General features: G+C 38.5%; 1 protein-coding gene across 2 annotated transcripts in view; it reads right to left on the minus strand.

Moving 5' to 3' along the window:
- UBA6 (ubiquitin like modifier activating enzyme 6) overlaps window positions 1–18,865 on the minus strand; it is a 48,083-nt gene that overhangs the window by 21,044 nt on the left and 8,174 nt on the right. For both annotated transcript variants that reach the window (XM_067556911.1, XM_067556912.1), the window contains 16 exons: window positions 18,503–18,597; window positions 17,747–17,858; window positions 16,665–16,745; window positions 15,904–16,026; window positions 14,085–14,208; window positions 12,181–12,284; window positions 10,933–10,995; window positions 9,165–9,241; window positions 8,283–8,349; window positions 6,390–6,533; window positions 5,752–5,819; window positions 5,362–5,440; window positions 4,401–4,481; window positions 3,770–3,847; window positions 2,359–2,540; window positions 147–252 (listed from right to left, as the gene is read on the minus strand). In XM_067556911.1, coding sequence (XP_067413012.1) covers window positions 147–252; window positions 2,359–2,540; window positions 3,770–3,847; window positions 4,401–4,481; window positions 5,362–5,440; window positions 5,752–5,819; window positions 6,390–6,533; window positions 8,283–8,349; window positions 9,165–9,241; window positions 10,933–10,995; window positions 12,181–12,284; window positions 14,085–14,208; window positions 15,904–16,026; window positions 16,665–16,745; window positions 17,747–17,858; window positions 18,503–18,597 — 1,584 coding nt within the window. The remainder of the gene's footprint in view (window positions 1–146; window positions 253–2,358; window positions 2,541–3,769; window positions 3,848–4,400; window positions 4,482–5,361; window positions 5,441–5,751; window positions 5,820–6,389; window positions 6,534–8,282; window positions 8,350–9,164; window positions 9,242–10,932; window positions 10,996–12,180; window positions 12,285–14,084; window positions 14,209–15,903; window positions 16,027–16,664; window positions 16,746–17,746; window positions 17,859–18,502; window positions 18,598–18,865) is intronic.

Raw genomic sequence — 18,865 nt, forward strand, 5'->3', positions numbered from 1 at the left:
AAGTCTCACTTTTCAACAACAGGAGCTGCACTTTCAGTGACTCAAACAGGTTACTTTTATTTAAAATAAACAAGAGATAGAAAAAGTATAAGAAAAAAAGGAGCTATGGGATCAATCACACAAATCTTTATGAAAAGAACACTTACGTGACTGTTATAGGACTCTGTCAGATGAGGCACAATAGTTTCTGTGTGTCCTTTAGTTCCCATTGTTCCAGAGTCTAAGAGAGGACGTAGGTTTGCTATACAACGACTAAAGTGGAAATATAACATAAAAGATATCAGGGAAAAAAATCATTCAGAGAGGTCAGCAACAACCTAGAGTGTCTGAAATCAATCCAAATGCCCTTAAAAAACCTTGAGGGATACAAAACATTCATAAGCAAAAAAGAGTAAGGGGAGAATTGTATAATAAGTCAAAAAAAGGTTTGCTGTCAAACTTGTTTTTTCAGTCCTTGTCAGCGTTTATTCTGACTACATTCAAGACCTCTTCTTTGAGCATTCTCTGGTTGGGATACTTTGAGCATTCTCTGGTTGCACACCATCTGCTCGTTGGGTTTTCCTTCAGAGTGTCCTGAAGGTGGCAGGTCTCATTTTTCCTGTGATGGACCATACATGATAGATCTCATTGTCTCTCTCTACACACTTCAAAAGCACCTTCATGTTCTTCCCCACAAAGGTGTTTTCAGAATGACCACTCTTGGCCCTAAATTACATATTCTCCCCCAATTATACTTCTTTTTAAAGTTGCATCCTCAACTGTGTGTACATTTGTATTCTAAAAGTGTTTATGTTGTATTTATTATCCCAACATTAAATACTTTGCTGAACAGTGAGTTACATAATCTCAGTAAAAACAGGCAGCAAGTTTGATATGGAAGTCACTGAGCCACAATAAAGGGGGAGCCTCACAATGCAATATTTAAAAAGAGTCACTTTTCAGAGCAGAATCAATCGCATTTTTAAAGATGAACTGCAAAGAACAGTGAAAATTTACATCAGTTTCAAATATCTGTGCTGAATGGTTCCATTATCCAGGCGAGGATGGGCATTCCGTGTGCAACTAGAAATGGATCTCTCTTCCTTCCATTTTCAGGAACTTCATTGTCATGCATTATCTAGTGATGTCACAGATATCCAGGAAGCCCAAATGGATTTTGAGGACATATGAATGACTTAAAAAAAGACTGACAAATTGACTCTTGAACTTGTCTTAGGCCTTGTCTCACTGGGGATTTCAGTCACTTATGCCATCATAAAGGCAATGCCATTATAAACTGATTTGCACTGGAGTAGCCTATCCCTGCTTTAAACCAAACTAGAACAAGTCACAGTTGATTGAAGCCTTACTTGCCTACTCTAAGGATTTCTATTATTGCAGCTACACTAATGGATGGTCAAAGATGGCCGTAACCAGAGCAAATCGCCAGTGTGGACAAAGTCTTACATTCTTTTCAAGTTACACAGTCACTCTGTGCTCAAGGAGCTTTGAAAATGCAGATTCCAGGTGGTTTTTAAAAAAACTGGAAAATAATTTAAAGTGAATTCCATTCAAACTAAAAACGACTCTTATGTTTATCTGGTATTAAAGAATGTAATGGCTGAAACTGTCCCAGTTGACTTGGTCATTGCTTAGATTTAATATGTGCAAGCAGACCTGTCTGTATAGGGCACAGAGAGAAATAAACAGGAAAGGGTTTCAATTTGCAGATGCCTTGCTCAGAACACTGTGATGGTAAAACAGATAATACCCTCAAATCACAGCATGTTGCTCTGTGTAAAGGATTAGTCTTTTATTATTTATATTATCGTAGAACCTGGGAACTTCAGCCACAGATCAAAAAAATCACATTGTGCTAGGCACTGTACAAACAGATCAAGAAGACAGTTCTTGCCCCAAAGGGTGAACCTTCTAACATCTACAGGGACCTGATACTCTATAACATATTCTTAATACTTAGAGCTCAGCGCATCTTCCATCTGGGTAACTCAAAGCACGTTAGAAATATGTAATTAATTCTCAATACCTCTGAGGTATTCCCCACCACCTCTTCCCTGATAGTTCTTGACTGCTATTTCATGCCAGAGAAAATATACTGAGACCATCCTATTACATGCTGCCCCTGCTGCAGTTTATAGCAGCTGAGATGGATTTTGCTGCATTTTTTTTAATGCAATCTAGTTTGTGGCCTGCATTTCTCTCAAGATATGAAAGACAAGACTGAGCATACCACTGTCAAGCCACATTAAAAAAAAAATCACTAGAATTGAAGGAAAAAAGATCAGGGGCAGGAAAGAAGAACATAGGGGAAAAAAAAACACAGAAGAGTAGATTGGACTCCCATCTCACCACACTTACCTGTCAATATATCTCCTTGCTTCCACATTGTCTAGTGCTGTAACAATTATGTCTTGCTTGGTATAGAATTCATCATTGTAAATATTCTCAGTAGCTGGACACACTTTATTAAGATACGGATCTATCTTTAACTGAGGATTGATGTTCAGTGTTGCTGCTGCTGCAGTGTAGCTTTTAGGTTTCTAATCAAATTAAAAATATGTTTATTTTATTGTAATAGTCATTCTAAAACAAGATTCAAACAAGATGGTTAGATTTAGGCCACGAAAGTTTCTCCAGGATTACGAATTAATTAGACAAACACCCCTAGCTAGCTTCAGTGGCTAAAAGTGTATTTCAATTGCATACAGGCAGGAAAACATGACCATTGTTAATCCAAAGCAGACCTCAAACGATAACCCATAGCATTGTGATTTCAATACTGAATTATTGCAAATAATTCTGACATTTCAGTCTGTAGGAGAGTAAAGAGTTAAAAGCTGGACAAATGGTCAGGCCTAAGTTACAGGGAACAGGGTCATGGCATGGGCAAACCTTGTTTCTGTTAGCTCTCTTCTTTTCCTCCCTTCCTAGCCATCTGTGCATGGGATAAGGCTAACAAAATAACTATTTCCCCTCTTGCTCAAAGCCTTTAGGGGGAAGAAAGCATTATCTTCCTTCCTCCTGGGCATACCTTTATTCCAAAGAATGTTAGAGTAAAATTAATAGGTTTTAAGGTGATGTGCCTGCCCGCTGTATGGTAATCCTGTAAACAACAAACTGGGGCAGATATAATTGTATTCATCATGTAGTTGTCAATATTCGTTTTATAGGTGTCAATGTAACCAAATAAGGGTCTATGGGGAGTTGCTGGAAATGTATACAGTTACATTCTGTTATGGATAAAAGGATTATAAAGTAACCCCCTCGTCACTCACTCGCGGCTTCGAGGTGGAACAAGCAGGCAATAAAGGGTTCCGTCTCCCCAATCCGCCCCAGGGACAACCTGTCTGGTTATTTCTAACACAGTTGTCAACTCACAGCAACCTGATGCAAGAAGTTTGCTGCTTGCAAGTTCATAATTCGCATCACTCAATTGCAAGCAAAAGATCTTGGTTCTAATTCTTCACTCACAGCCATGTAACGCAGGAATAACTTCACTGAAGTCAATGAAGTGACACTACTGTCTATGAGTGGAAAATCAGGCCCTTTCAGTCCATTAAGATGGTATTAATATTTATACACCTAGATTAGTATTTATAAGTCTATTAGATTTAATATTGTTAAAGTCCATTCCCCCTCCACCCAGTCTTCTCAAAGACTCATTTCTTTGCATGTAAATATTTATGTGCTCAAACTAAGGTCTCACTAAGGTAAAAGCAGCAGCATATACTCTGACTAGGAGACACTATGATGTGAAGAGAAAGTCTACCTGTATATGATGAGGTCGAAAAAGAAACTGCCTGTTCAAGTTGGATTTCTCTATCAAGTCTGGATCTGTAATTGTGACCTACAGCAAGTAGGGGAAAAAAACCAACAGCTGAAATAATAAATTAAGTGTGCTGTTCATCACTGCTCTTTTTGTAAAATCTACAGTTCCCAGTGTCAAAATAAGCCTGACAGATGGTCACATGGGCATTCAGACTGTTACAATAATCTATTTTCACATCTTAGATTTTAAGACAAACTATTTCCCAAGAGTGCTGCTCGTGAGTTCCACTCCCAAATTACACATGAACATCCCAATTTATACTCAACTCTCTTCCTCCTACCCTAGAACTCGATCCAAAAACAAAACTAACTCTTTAGTAAGACTACATAGGGATACAATTTTTATTTAAAATATGTATCAGAGGGTATTTAAACTGGTTTTCATTATAAATAACCCTCTTTTAAAGAGGAAAAAATGAGACAAGCACACCTCTCTCTGCATACCATCACCACTTTTATCTCATAGTTTCCAATACAGCCAAAGCATGTCATATCTACAATACACCAGAATACCATGTCTTGTATTATTGTTTACATACATAATGACAAGCCAATGGGTGCATAAAACTTACCATGCCTTTGTCTTGGCCAGTACCAACACCAAGAAGTGCAAAATTTTTTAACATTTCACAGCCTATTGCTCCACACCCAACCTAAAGAAAATACATTTAAAGTGGTCAAAGCCATCATTCATTTCTATCACTACAAAAAACAGGAAGGAAATTCATCATAACATAAGACTAGCTTAAAAAGTATGCAAGTTACAGTAAACATCCAGGTAAAATTCAAAATTCAGATGTCTTTTCAATAACATAACGCCTGACATTTTTTATAATAGCTTCTAGCTACTTCCATGGATCCCCTGAGGAAAATGAGGTTGGCTGCTTTGATGGATTGCAAAGCAGGAGAGATTATATTCAGAGCTGTTTTATGAAAAGTAGACCCAGAAACCAAAGCAGTGGACATCTTATTAATACTACCATTAAAGTTTACCCCCAGTTAGTCTGGTTAGATGACCTTTTCTGGACAACTACCAATAGATTTTATCCAAATCACTCTTCACTTCTTGCTACAAGATTTTCTCTGAGGATTTGATACCTCTCGTATTAATAAGACTTGTTTATTATATACAACTGCAGTACCTTTACATTTAGGACATTATGAAGCACCATAAAGAAAACAGTACTGTCATTCTAAAAAAACTAATTTCGCAATGCATTCTTTTTATATTTTATTTTTATTCCTTTGCTCACTAAGACCCTGATCTTCAAGGAAGTCTACATGGGCAGCATCTCATTGAACAGAGCTCCTTGCAAACTTCAAGGCATCATTTACACAATTCGGTAATTTACAATGGATCTGAGACATTAGTGTGTATTACTGAGAATCTACTTTTACTTTTGAATGTTTCTCTCTCCAATTATTCATGTAATCACTGCAGCACTGGCTAATTTGAGGGCAATTATAATTACTTGCCCCATAATATATGACAGTTCACATAACACATGACTTCATATCATAAATCATACTTACCAAGAAAACATTCAATTTATGCAGCTTTTGGCACAGAGACTCTCCAATACAAACCCTCAAGGCATCATATTTATCTCCCCTGTGCAGACATATTCAGACAAAAAGGGAAAACAACAGATTGGCAACAGTGATAACTTACATATGATAAATGGTAAATATTATGCTTCAATATTCACTAAGATAACAAGGTAAAAAGTTCCCCACAACCCATACAGTCTCATGTTAAAAATGATATGCCACTTAGGGAACACTTCTTCTAACAGATTTTAAAAAATATAGTTCAAGTATGTACGAAAGTATTATTAGGTTAGAATCTTAAAACTTGGATTGCATGCCCACAAGTGACTCCATACATAAAACACTATTACATTTAGAATATTTCAGCTTTACCTTGGGAGGAATTCTTCACAACCGGTCTTGTCTAGAGATAAAACGATGTCTAACGCATCAATATACAGCTAAAGGGAAAAAAATAATCTGATCACGTGAAAATCTATTTAAAGATTTCAGATAAATGTATGCATTAATTTGATTGAGAAGGAGACAGTTAGGAATGCACACTTTCTGTGTACAGTATGTAGCCATGAAAATCAGGAGAATTAAATCTGAAAGACAAAGGCTAAATCTCTACGGCCAATATAAGATTATATAGCATCATTAACTTCCTGGCTTCTAAAAGTTTATAATGACTTTGAAAATAAACATTTATGCCAGAGAAAAAGCTGGTAGCTCATAGCATTCAGATGTCTCTTCTGACCTAAGATAGTTACATCACTTATCCAGTCCTTTTGAAAGTACTTCCCAATGAGGATCTGAGTGTATCTAGAGGCCAGTTCCAGGATCCTTAACAGCACCACTCTTATCTACAGTAGTTCAAGTTAGCGTAGCTCATATATTATACCATCACATAGACAGCAACAACAGTAAGTGTCTATGCTTGCCTTCAATTTCAGCATGTGGAAACAACTTTCATATCCGCTCCCATATATTAATAAAGCTAAACATCAGAACAGAGAAGAAAACCTTACCCACTGCTGCAAAGGAGAAAATTTTCCTGTTACTGCTTTCAAGACTTCTTGGCTAGCAACACCACCTACTGTTGCAGCAAGGGGAGGTAGAAATCCCTGAGCCGTTCTTGAGAGCCATTTCACTATGTCTTCATTCACCTGAGGCTGAAAGATAATCCACAATATATACAATTTTACAAAATTTCTCCCAGAAATTAAAATTAAAAATTTTCTGTGCTTGTGAGATAGTGCTATCAGCCAGGCAAGGACATGTATTTTTTATCCACAAAACAGGAACGGCACAGTCAACTGTGACTCAAAGGTACCACTTCTAGAAATGACGGTACTTCAAGTCTGCATACCCATTCAACTCAGCGTGGCTTTTAATATCATCCAACTCTTCTGACAATGGAGCCAACAGATGTGGTTTTCCTACAGGGAAAGAGACACTGAAGTGGCTAAAGCCCTATAGACTAAGGAATTAGGCCCTATAATCCTGAGAGAAGGCCTGCTGCTCTTAGACATGACAACATCAAGAAGGGACATGACATGCTAGAAGTTTTGTTTTAGCGGATATGTTCAAAGACTAAGACATCTGCATTGCTTGGGGCTAACAGTGGTTTTGAGAAGTCTAGTGTAAGTGTCTGGCTAGAACAATGAGGTAACTTTTCCATGGAACTGAAAGGTATTAAGTAGAGAGAATTTGAAAAGGGGCTTGTCAGTTTTTGATTTATTTGCTCAACACCTTTGATTTCCTTTTATTTTCTGCTCCAAGTTGCAGCTGCAATGGATAGATGGTCTAATGGACCTTGGGCTCAGATATTTTTCAGACTCAACAGCCCCTGCTATATGGTCCTGATTCTGAGCCCTGGACTGTTCATGAATACAGGTGCACAAAAACAGCTGTACCTAATGTGGGGAGTTGCAGTTCTGCAGAAAATTCTCCTAACGGGCCTGCAGGAATACCACATGGGGGTTCCAGGGCCAAGAGGAACTGGGGAGCAGCCACTGTGAGGCCAGATCATCTATTAGCCACCCAGATTTCCAAAACGAAACCCATATTGGATTTAACCACGTTTTAATCAGCAAGAGCTCCTGCTCTCTATGCCTCCTAAACTGCTACACCAAACATGGGTCAAACATGCAGGTGAAAGCAAACAGCGGAAAGAGGTTTCTAGAGACCACCCTACACAGCTCAGAACCACACAAGACTCAGGATCCAAGGGCAATGGAGCCTGGTTTCCATCTTAAGACTCCAGGCAGTTTCCAGCCTGCATGAGGCCAAACCCTCACTGAGGAAAGGATGCAACTTTCTCTTTTCTGGCATGTCCTCCTGCAGCAGGAGAACATCAGGCTCCAAGTTTTAAGTTCTTTTTAAAATCCATGTTAATTTCAACTAAGTACAAAAATCATTTTCAATGGGAAGGGACAACAGCTCCTAAGGGAGCACTGAAAATGATATACAGAAGTCACCATTCATATAACAATGCCATTTAAGAGGCACGCTCAGATTTAGGGCTCTTCCCCAATGGAGATACACCAGTTTACACTAGCTAAAGATCTGGCCCATTGTGTTCAGGCTGAAAGTGGTATGATCTCACTTTGCATAACCCCCACCACAACGCTGCCGTCATGAAAAATATAAAGCCCTCAAATTGCTCTCATATACACAAGGCGAATTAGATAAAAGCGTAGCTGCAGAGCAGTGCTACATATGTAGCCCTTGCACTGCCAACTTGTACATCAAAAGAATACCAACTAAAACTGGATCAAGGGCCAGAAACTAATGCAAGGCTGGTATGCATGTATTTAAAATGATCTATAATCAGGCTTGTAAGAGTGTTAATCACATTCACATTATAACCACCAATACAACACCATAGAGTAACTGCTACTTAGCTAAGAGCTACTCACTTTGCTTTCCAGTGTTTCACTTATGGATACTGCTATTTTCAACATTTCCTCAACATCTTGAAGGCATCTAAAGCCCAGGACAAAAACAGCAATGAAAGTTTAATAGTAAGGAATTTTTTCCATGAATATGGACACAGAAAAACAAGTTCCTAACCCCCTTAAATGCAAAAAGTCAGGAAGCAAGCTCAAGAAATTTGTCTAGTTTTTTACTGTAAAAGTGTTGAAAATATATCTTAAAATCTGTTTAAAAGTGTAATATTTAGTTAAAAAATAAGTGTCTACTGAATATATCTACACAAATTATATCTGACAACATAATCTTAGGAAAAATACCTGAAGTCAAAGTGAGGTGTCAAGTTCCTAATGGCTACTTATGTTTGTATGTGTACAGAGACTTAATTGTGTGAATTTATTGTTGGTGAAAGGTAAAGATGAAAACCCTCTGTTTATTCAAGCAAGACCTACGGTACCACATAATGCAGTGGCAGTGCAAGCTTCCCTGCTCTGCTCCATCAATGTGAAACCACCATGACATACAGGAACTACAAGAAAAAATAGTTAGATATCTGGCCTCTCCTGCTGAGACTGACAACAAGTCAGAGAGTGGCCAGACTGTGCCAAATTATGGGGTGGTTTTTAAAAGCATCATGGACTAAGGCCAAACTCATTATGGATATGCCACTGAATAGCTAGTAAGAGAGTGTTACTTTCTATCACTACTAAACTGGCTTTGATTTGAACTCATGACCTAGAGATGAAAAACTCCAGGTATCTGACCAACAACACAAGTCATCACATTCTTCTGCAACAGTCTGATACTGGAAATGAAACAAATTAAGCATCAGAAGATAAACTAAATACACAGTATTATAATGACATTACCCAATGTTCGGCAAGCGACCAAAGTTTTCCTGGAACCGGTTCAATGCAAGCATGGCAGTGTGAATTTGCAAAGGTGCCTGTTAACGAAGAGAAAATGTCTGATTTTACACAGAAGCAATCAATGGCTAACTGAGGGCTTATTTACATTGTGCTGCAATGCACACCAGAGGGGTGTAAGCTGTAGAGTGCTCTAAAGTGTTGCACTCTAATTGCCTTGTGTAGACCCTGCTGATACACTTTAAAAGGTAACTAGAGCACACTGATGCAGTCCCGTTTGAAAAAGAACTATGTTAGCATACTCTGGGAACCTTTCAGAGTGCATCAACAGGGTCTACCCAAAGCTGTTAGAGCACAACACGTTAGAGCACTTTACAGTTTAAACCTCTCTTGTACACACTGTCACACTGTGTACACAAACCCACAGAGGACACTGCCAAATATTTTTTTTATAGTTAAGTTTAAGCTTCCCTTTTCCCCTCCATTTTGGTCCTTTTTCTAGATGGCAAACATTTTTCCACAGAGTTCTGAAAGTTTTGTTAGTTATCTTCTTGCTGGATCGCAGATGAAGGTTAAAGTTAACAGCACAGCTCTAACAAAAGAGTTTGCTAATTTCTGCTCTTGCTATAGCAGTAGGGCATAAAATTCAAAAAGCTAAGCGGGTTTTTAAAACAGGGTTATTTGTCTCAGCAACTAAATAAAAATTAAATTTACATTGTTATAGGTTCTCTTTTCTGTATTTGTTAATAAGTGGTTTCAGGACAGATTTATGAACTGAGAAATATGCCCAAGATTACAACAATAATAAAGATTAAATATTATGTATTAGGTACTTCACAATGTCTGTTTCATATATTAACTATTCATTACATGTCACACTGCAGAGTTCAACAACAAGACAAAAAAAATCAAGTTGTTTGGGGCCCACTAAAGAAATAATCTCAATTTCAACATTTAATACATGAATGCAAGGCTTTCCATTACCTACTAAAGTAAATGGCAGTTACATTCTCCAATACAAAAGCCAAACACTAGTTGTAAGGAAGGGAAAGCCCCAGACAAAAAGAGGAAAATAACGCAGCGTGGGCTGGAATCCCCAGTGCAAACATTTTGATTCATCATTTAAATGGGATTAAATGTTATGCCAGTCTGTGGTCCATAGCATGTTACTAAATCAGTGGTAGGAAGACGACAGTAGATTCAAGTATTAATGAGGCAGTTTTAACATTCAATATCTTGGATAGGTAGAAATTAAAGATTTTCACCAGTGAGCTCTCAGGTTTCAAGTGGCAGAAACCATTGGTTAGCAGCCCTAGCCAATCATAAAATATTGTACCTTGAAGTTAGATTTTTTTTTTTTAATTTCCACATTTCAATTGTAATATAATTTTAGCAGCCACTCAAACACCACTAAAACTAGAAACCAATGCTCTGCAAGCTTTACACTCCCATATTTTAAATTTGTTTTATATATATTATTAAAAAAATGAGAATTCTTAACAGGTTACTGAATTTAGCTCTTATATTTTCCCACTAAATCCCCAACAGGGCTTCTGGGCCAAAAACTTTTACAACAATAGGCCAAAACGTACATTTTACATTACCATGTTCACATTGAGACCCCCTTCTCCTTCCTACTCCATACTTCCAAGTGCACCGACATTCAACCATTACAACAACATACAAAATTAGATTGATATGCAGCTTCGTATTGCACAATTATGGGATATTTAGTCTTAAAAACAAAACAAAAAATCCACATGCTAAATACCTCAGGTTTGCTAAAATCTGCAACAAGGTAAGTTGGGTTTGTTAACTGCTTCTCTAGTCGTTCCTAGAAAGAAAAAAAGATTTCCTGTACAGAATGTATTACACCCATCTACATACATATTCTGTTCTATCATGGAGCAATGAATGGGACAACAAAATAGTAAGCAAACAACAGTAGCTGATCTCTATCCCCACACATGAAGCACTGAAAGCTGCACATATCTACTTTTCAGGGTTCTCATCTCTAGTACTCGTCATTTCACTAATGCTACAGAAATTAATGTATTATTATGTTCACTCAAAGATTTCCTACAACTGATGTTTTCAGCCACATTTGATATCCAATTGGCTATACTTATTCTAGCAATACCCCTGCCTATCAGTTATTGGTGATTCTACACCAGCAGCCAGTTGTGCGGTGGTTTTGTAAATGCACAAGGAGAGACTAGATAAATGCACTTGTGTATCATCAAGTGGTGGCTTAAAGGATGGATCTCCCAACATATGAAATGCTATTTCTGGTTGTCCATTAGGAGCTCTTGGAATCCTAAGCAAGGGAAAGTCCAAAATTTGAACCCAGGTCTCCACAGGTGATAAGCCTCTGATCCATTGCACCATCTAGCCACCATCCCCCACCTAATGATGGGATCAGAAACAATAAAAGCAGAGAACAGTTGAGCAGTTAAGCTTCTATGCAAAAAAAAAAAAAAAAAAATGGTGTAGAACCCAGACTAAACAAATGATTTAAAAGAAGAGTGGGGGGGATGGGTAATGGGCACTAACCTTTCACTTCTAGCGACGTGTGTTAGTAATTTAGGCTTGCTACAACACAAGTGACGTCATGCAGAGTTATCAGTGGAAATGCTATATATATTCCAATATCTGAAATGTGATTCTATAGGCTTGTTCTCTCAGTATGCCACTAAGAGCACTACATACTGTACATCCCAGCCAAGAGATATTCTTATAGCATCTCTTTGTGCTAGGGTTAGCAGGAAGCTTATCAAACATTCAGATTTACTGGTCTGATGAGTAACAAATTTAAGTTGAAGGTTTCAAGCTTCTCCGCAGTTATATAATGAAATGACTATTTTTCTTAGCATATGGGGTTACCATGTCAGCCAAAAAGTTACCGGGTCCATCCATCCTTTTATATCTTCCTATATGTAACCACTCAATTCTCAATCCACTTTTTAAAAAACACACTTCCATTTAGAAGAAAAATATGCTGCATCGAAAAAACACTTACAAAGCAAAATATTTTCGGTGTCTTTACTTGGACAGCTATGCCTCCATGCAAGTAAGAGTCCATATCTGAAGTATTCCCAATGCTGAAAGAATAAGGTGACACCACTGAAAAGATAAAAGGTTAAACATTATTTTGGTGACAATGTCATGCAATAACCAGCTTAGGTACATTCAGTAATTCCATTTCTCAGAAACGGATATTATTTCTGCTAATACTTCTACTCTCTCATTGCTTCTTTTCAGGTTGCAATTGCTGTATTTCAACCCTATTACAAAACCATGATGGTCAGTGTAGTTTACCCATTTTTCAAAATTTCATGTTTTTTCCCCAGATATGAGCCTAAAGCATTAGTTTAAAATAATCTGTTATACAGAAACACACACCCCCACACACCCTTTTAAAGTATAAAGAACTCCTGTTATCAGTTGGTCCATAATACTCTATGGAACAGGATATCTGAACTATTCATTTCCCCCGGGAATGGACAATTAGAGCAAAACAATTTAGCCCAATCAATAGTCACTGAATTTTGCACTATCATCCAAGCTCAGGCCCATGGCAGAACAACATGAAAACAGAGGCAGGAACTTTTGCAAAGCAGCTGGAGCACTTAAGGGCAAAAACGCCTTTTTCAAAAACTCGTTAATCAGAACACCATTTAGTTAGGGAAGAATATTGTTAGGGAATGAGCACCAGTAAGGTTACGATTTTGGGACAAGGCAGAGGTGTGGGGGAAAAAACAAGAAGTCATGGAAAGGTCACCAAATAATACAGTTTTCGCTACATCGACACACACAAGAGTATAGTGGGTGTGCTGAAAGGTGAAGCGGGGGTGGGAGGACAGGAGCGGTTTGAACAGCAAACCCATCCACTCACCCTATATTCACCACAGGGCTAGGCCTGGCTTACAGCCAGGGGCATTGAGACCTGGCACATGGGGTCACAGTGCCACTCAGATTTGGCCTGTCTGCTCCTCCATCTCCATCGGGGCTGACAGGCCAAACCTGAGTGGTGCTGTGATCCCATGCATCAAGTAACAATGCTATACCATTTGGGAGCCTAATCAAATGAGGTTTGACATTCATTTCCAAGATTAAGGACTTAATTCAATTGCGTGATTTCCATGATCTCAGTGCCAAAACTGTAGCCTTAAGCATCAGGGTACATTAGCAAACTGGAAACCAAAGACAGGAAGGGGAATTGGGGATAACCAGGGAAGTTAGGAGGAAAAGAATAGAAGCATTCAGGAGAGTTCAGAAGAGCTCAAAACAAGATAGACATTTCATCACCAGCATTACTGGACTCTATGCTCTGTATTTATAGTGCCAACCTCTAATATAGTTAGGATATGATGTTGCCCAAGAAACTTTGCACTACACGACCTACATGATATTAACATAGCTAGCTGTTACCACAAAAAATTAAATACCATCATTTGGAGGACCCCGGTAAAGAACTACAGAACAGACTTGAAATAATTTGGCACAACTGTGCAGTAAATTTCCCCTTCAGAACTTAAATTTTACCTCAAAAATTACTTTAACAAATTTACAGTGTAATTAAATGTGTGTGACTGGCTGAGATTTAGATGCAATATGCGCTCTATGTTTCTAGGCTACTATTAAAGACTGAACGCTAAAATCATCAGGTGTCCAAACATTATAGATGATCTCAAAACCAGTAGTTCTGACCTCTTCATACAAAAAAATCCTGTCACACCATCTCTGCCTATTCTAATCTAGCAGACCACCAAGCAAAGCTCTACAAACAGGAGATACTTGAATTCTGTATTGATCTGCACCAGTGTATTTACACTCTTCCTGCTGCAAGTGAGGGAAAATGCACACATCTACCAATGAAAAGTGTTCTTTTTGCACAAGTAAAACAATAAATACAAGGCTTACCTGTTATTTGCTGTGTGGAGCCATTTAAGCAAGACATTCCATTAACTTCCCGAAAGGTTAAGCACTGTCCCGTTTCAAGCTTGTGAGGATGATTTTCAAGGCAAGTGACAATTCCAGGGTTTGACTGAAAATGGAATCAACTACAAAGTTAGCAAGGTAGAAAACAGCTGAACATCCTGAGATTGTAACCTCAGAAGCAACTAAACATGGAGAAGAGGTAGGAGCAGGGCTTTGTTACCTAGCTGCTAACAACTTTATTACTAAAGCAAAACTGCAAAGAGGGCTGACTGCAGCGTGCAAGCCATGACTTAAAACAGGCCGTGAAAAACACTTGCCTACACGCTCCTTCCTTTCCCTAAAAAAGGTCTTTACTCCAGAATTATGTACCCAAAACTGGTCTTACCTATCTGAATTTATCAAAATACTATTCCCTAACAGATGCTGGAAAAAACTCTTGAGTTCCCTGGACAGAAGTACAGTGCTTCGGAAACTTTAGTCCAATAAACCCTGGGAACAATAAAAATAAAAACCTCTGCGCTTTGCCCCTTTCCACACCAAACTCCTAATTCATCTCTTCAGTTCTGCACTCCTGAACCCAGAAAGACTCCTTGAAGAACTTGGTTTCCCTCACCCATAAAACAGAATGTTTTATTATTTAAATGTATAGAGTTTTCCCTTGGCCAAGCTCACTGTATCCCTCCTCCTGTACATATCACCAGGAAATCTTATGCTGTTTAGAGGGGGTTCATCTGCAAAATAGGGACTAGTTTTAATGTGATCGATATTGCACCAGTATGAACCCTGTGTTATACATATAACATCATTGATCACTGTACTGTAGCCCTGTTATAAAACAAAACTTAGAAAATAGAACTCCAGCCCAATCAACGCTTTAACCAGAGTTTGAGAGGTAAAAACAAAACAAAACAAAAATGTACCCCAAAATTTTTAAACAAATAAAAGGGAAAAAATTGTGGAATTAACATGACACTGCAAAAGCCATCACCCTGCTTATAAGTTATGTTCTGTTCCCTCCCTTTTGTCTGCCTGGTCTATTTAGAGCGTAAGCTTTGTTGGGCTGGGATGGTCTTCTATTATATGTTTGTTCCGTGCCTAGGAGCACGAGGCCCCTCTGGATTCTAGGTGCCACAATACAGATACCTAGCGAACAACTACAGGGTCACAGATTCGGTATGCTGAGCTCTTTGCACACACCAGGGGCTTCTTGCATCCCTGCACTCCCCTCAACAAGCCCTCTGTGTGCCAACCCTACCATGCCCCTCTACTTCAGGGTTTCCCTGCAACCCCTGCCCATCCCCTCCCCCATGCCAAGGGCTCTGTGCACCCACTCTTCCTCTCACCCCCATACCAGGACTCTCCTTTCCTCCTCCCATTTCTTACCCTTCCCCATCTTATTTCTTTTCTTTCTGTCTGGGAGAGAAGTCATGCAGTCATATATTATAAACTGTATTGGTATGATGAGCAAAGCTGAGATGGGTGGGGGTATCATTATACTGAAAGCTCTTAATGGCTGCCATCAACCAGTTCTGTGATCTATACACAATTACAGAGGTAGCTGACCCTGCTCAGTCTGCTAACCAGATGCAAAGGGCTCTATGTGTGAGGGGCTCTACTTCTCCTTTCCAGTTTTCACCAAATTAGGATTCTGTCCACTTGATGCCTAGGCCATTCCCTGAAATTCTGGAACTAATCAGATGCAGCATTCCAGAGTTACCACATTACAGGCAGATGACATCAAGTTAAGTGTAGATCATAAACAAACAAGTCTAATCATGGCAGCATGATTTCTAGCTCTTACTTGTGTTATGTTTGAAATGAAGATTTCCTTTGGTTCCTCTCCTGTAGTATCCAGCACTTCAAATTCATCACCAAAGTCACAAAACAAACGTGACCATATTCCATACACATCTGCACTGATAAACTGTAAAAGAAGGTAAAACTATGAACATTCTTAATTGTGCACAAAAAAGAAGTGTTCTCTTGATACCTAAAGATACTATCCAATGTTATTAATTTAGGTGCAAATTCCACTCTGCATATTGTATTGAAGCCAACAGATACTGTGCCAAAAAGACAGAATTTGGTCCTATATCAATCTTTCTAAATGAGCACATACAACTGGAATCAGAGACGGCACATCATCACACAACAAAACTAATGAAAAATATGTTTCCCCTCTCTTGTACTTGGTCTTTGCAAATTCATTCAGGATCAGATTCAGCACTTGACTTTAAAGCTGTGAAACCTTTGTACTCCTTTTCTAACAGCTCTTTCCACCAGGCTGTGGTGTACCCAGAAAGAGATAATACAGCTACAAGTTCTTCTACCTCCCACTTGGACATCTACCCAAAAATCCAGGTGCAGGGCCATAAAAAATAACATCTCCATGAAGCCTGCTGTATACCAACAAAATGGGCTTTGTGGAGGGCAAGATGAGGTGGAGGCAGCATTTCGCATTTCATACTTCTGTGTAAAGAGGGAGATGAAGGAAGAATCCTCCATAATATGGATCAACACAGGATGATCTAGACCAACAAGACTACCACAGTTTAGCATTACCTTAATAGGGGGGTGTTGAGCACGGCAAAAACCATTAATCTTCTTCTGCAGCGACAGCCTCGTTTCAGTCAATATGACACACTGTTGACAAAAAGATACAAGAAATAATCTCTAGGTATTGTTGAAAGCCAGTAAGAAAAAAGAGATACATCTTTCCTTTTAGAGTGTGGGTGTAAGAAAGCCTCTGTTGAACAAGTTTAGCCACCACAATTTGAACAGATGTGCTTCTGCTCTATTAACACAGTCTTGCAGAAGCATCTCCAGACAACAGTGACAGCAAAGGTGAGAATTCACTCCTCCTGCACTGTCTAATAACCCCTCCTGCAAGTGGTGAGGTTCAAAGCCTAACTCAGACTATTTTTAGTATTAGTGCTTGTATTAATCACAAGGAGTATCTGTTTTAAAGAAAAAAAGACATTACATTCAAGAAAACCATGTTAATACAAACATTCAAGGTTAAAGCCATAAAGATAGGAAGTACAAACAATGTTGGCTTCTTTGTTTTTTAAAGAAAATGTGCACAGTCTTGTATGTTCTAATGCAAATGACTTGTACACACTCCAAGTGTTGGTGCATGCCCAAACTGCAAGCTCACAGCAACATGCAAACATGCTTTTAAAAATGTAGGACTTCACTGCCACTGCTTCATTCATTTGATCGCATTGCATATATGTAGGATTTTCCATTCCTACTTTTTCAGGTTAAATATGTAGCTCAATAATATCACAGCTTGTTATAAAGTGTATATGATAGAATACAAGTTGTACAACACAGCCAGGCCAGCTCTACAGTAGAAACTGTAATCTTTGCTATTCTCGGTCTTTGAATTTAGATTGTGGAACAATCTGACATTTAACTATTTACTGACAGCTTTGATTTCAATGTCAGGAAAATGTTCTTTCAATCTTGCAAAATTTTTGTTAAAATTTTTACCAGTCCAGGCACAATACCTCTTTCTATTCTTTTTAACGTGGTGAAAAAATGGATTGGGGGTTTTTATTTCGCTTCAGACAAAAAAGGAAAAATTACTCACTCTGGTCAGGTAGAATGTTGCACAGTTGCTTTATATGACTGCTACATACCTGATACTGTTTTAGAAAGGAGATGTCTGTTGTTTCATCAAGTGGTGCAGTCGATGATGCAACATGGACATATGGGTTGAGCTCTGCGATGTGAGGAAGCGTAGCCTCAGCTCTGAAACAATGGCTTTCTGATTTTCATCCATTCATCAACTGTATTGTTAACATGACTAATTCCGAAAGTTCAATGGCATACTCAAATCAATTCCCAGAACCCTTATTTCTTGATAGTTTTCTTTTACGATAAATACTTACTCACTGAAAATGAATACTCACATCTTCACATTTAAAATAATCTACCATAGATAACTCTGATAGCTCTGATAACTTTGGCTCCATCAACCAGATTCCGGATAGCAAGATTTAGTCTGACCACTAGTACTTTTTAATATTTGCTTTGGGAGAGTGGAAGATTACAAATAAGGTGATTATTGGCTTTCTTCAGCCAACCTTGGCAAGATGGAAAAGAAATGCATTTCTCCTCTTTCATTAATAAATCGACAAGGTAACAATCACTGCTTACATGCTGCTAGCTGTGGGAAGTCAGATACACTGAGCAAACAGGACTCAATCCCACTTTAGAATGCTCTCCCTTTATCTGGGCACTGTGCTCAAAGACAATGAGTCCAACAGAACAAGGTGTAACGCACACTAAATATACAACATAAAATGTCACAACCAGTGGAAAAAATAACATTATAGTTATGCACAAGTGATGGACAGTAGATTGCTCAGACATATCTAAATAACTATACTGACCTGTTCCTTAGATTTATAACATCATCTTCACGGATGAAGAAGTTGGTTCCCAAATCCCATGTCTTGCACTGCTTGGTATCGTGAACCGTGAGAGCCTTCAAAGGGGTTCAGGAGGGGAGTGTTAAAACCAAAAAATCATGGAACATTAATTGAGAGAAATGCACATAGCCATGGTACGTTCCAGAATACGCATCACGTTCAATACTGAGATTCTTAAGGACTAATACTGCAGTAAAACTAAGTGGGCTGAACAGAAGTGCCAAATGTACTGCTTTAATTAAAAACAATAGACTCCACACCTTCTCCTACTGCCACTAAATAAATAATCCAGTTTGAGAGAATATGTTTGCATTTCAACACTTT

The sequence above is a fragment of the Emydura macquarii genome, unplaced genomic scaffold, assembly GCF_026122565.2.
Source record: "Emydura macquarii macquarii isolate MOO-44397 ecotype Brisbane River unplaced genomic scaffold, CSIRO-AGI_Emac_v2 contig_1790, whole genome shotgun sequence".
Lineage (NCBI taxonomy): Eukaryota > Metazoa > Chordata > Testudines > Chelidae > Emydura > Emydura macquarii.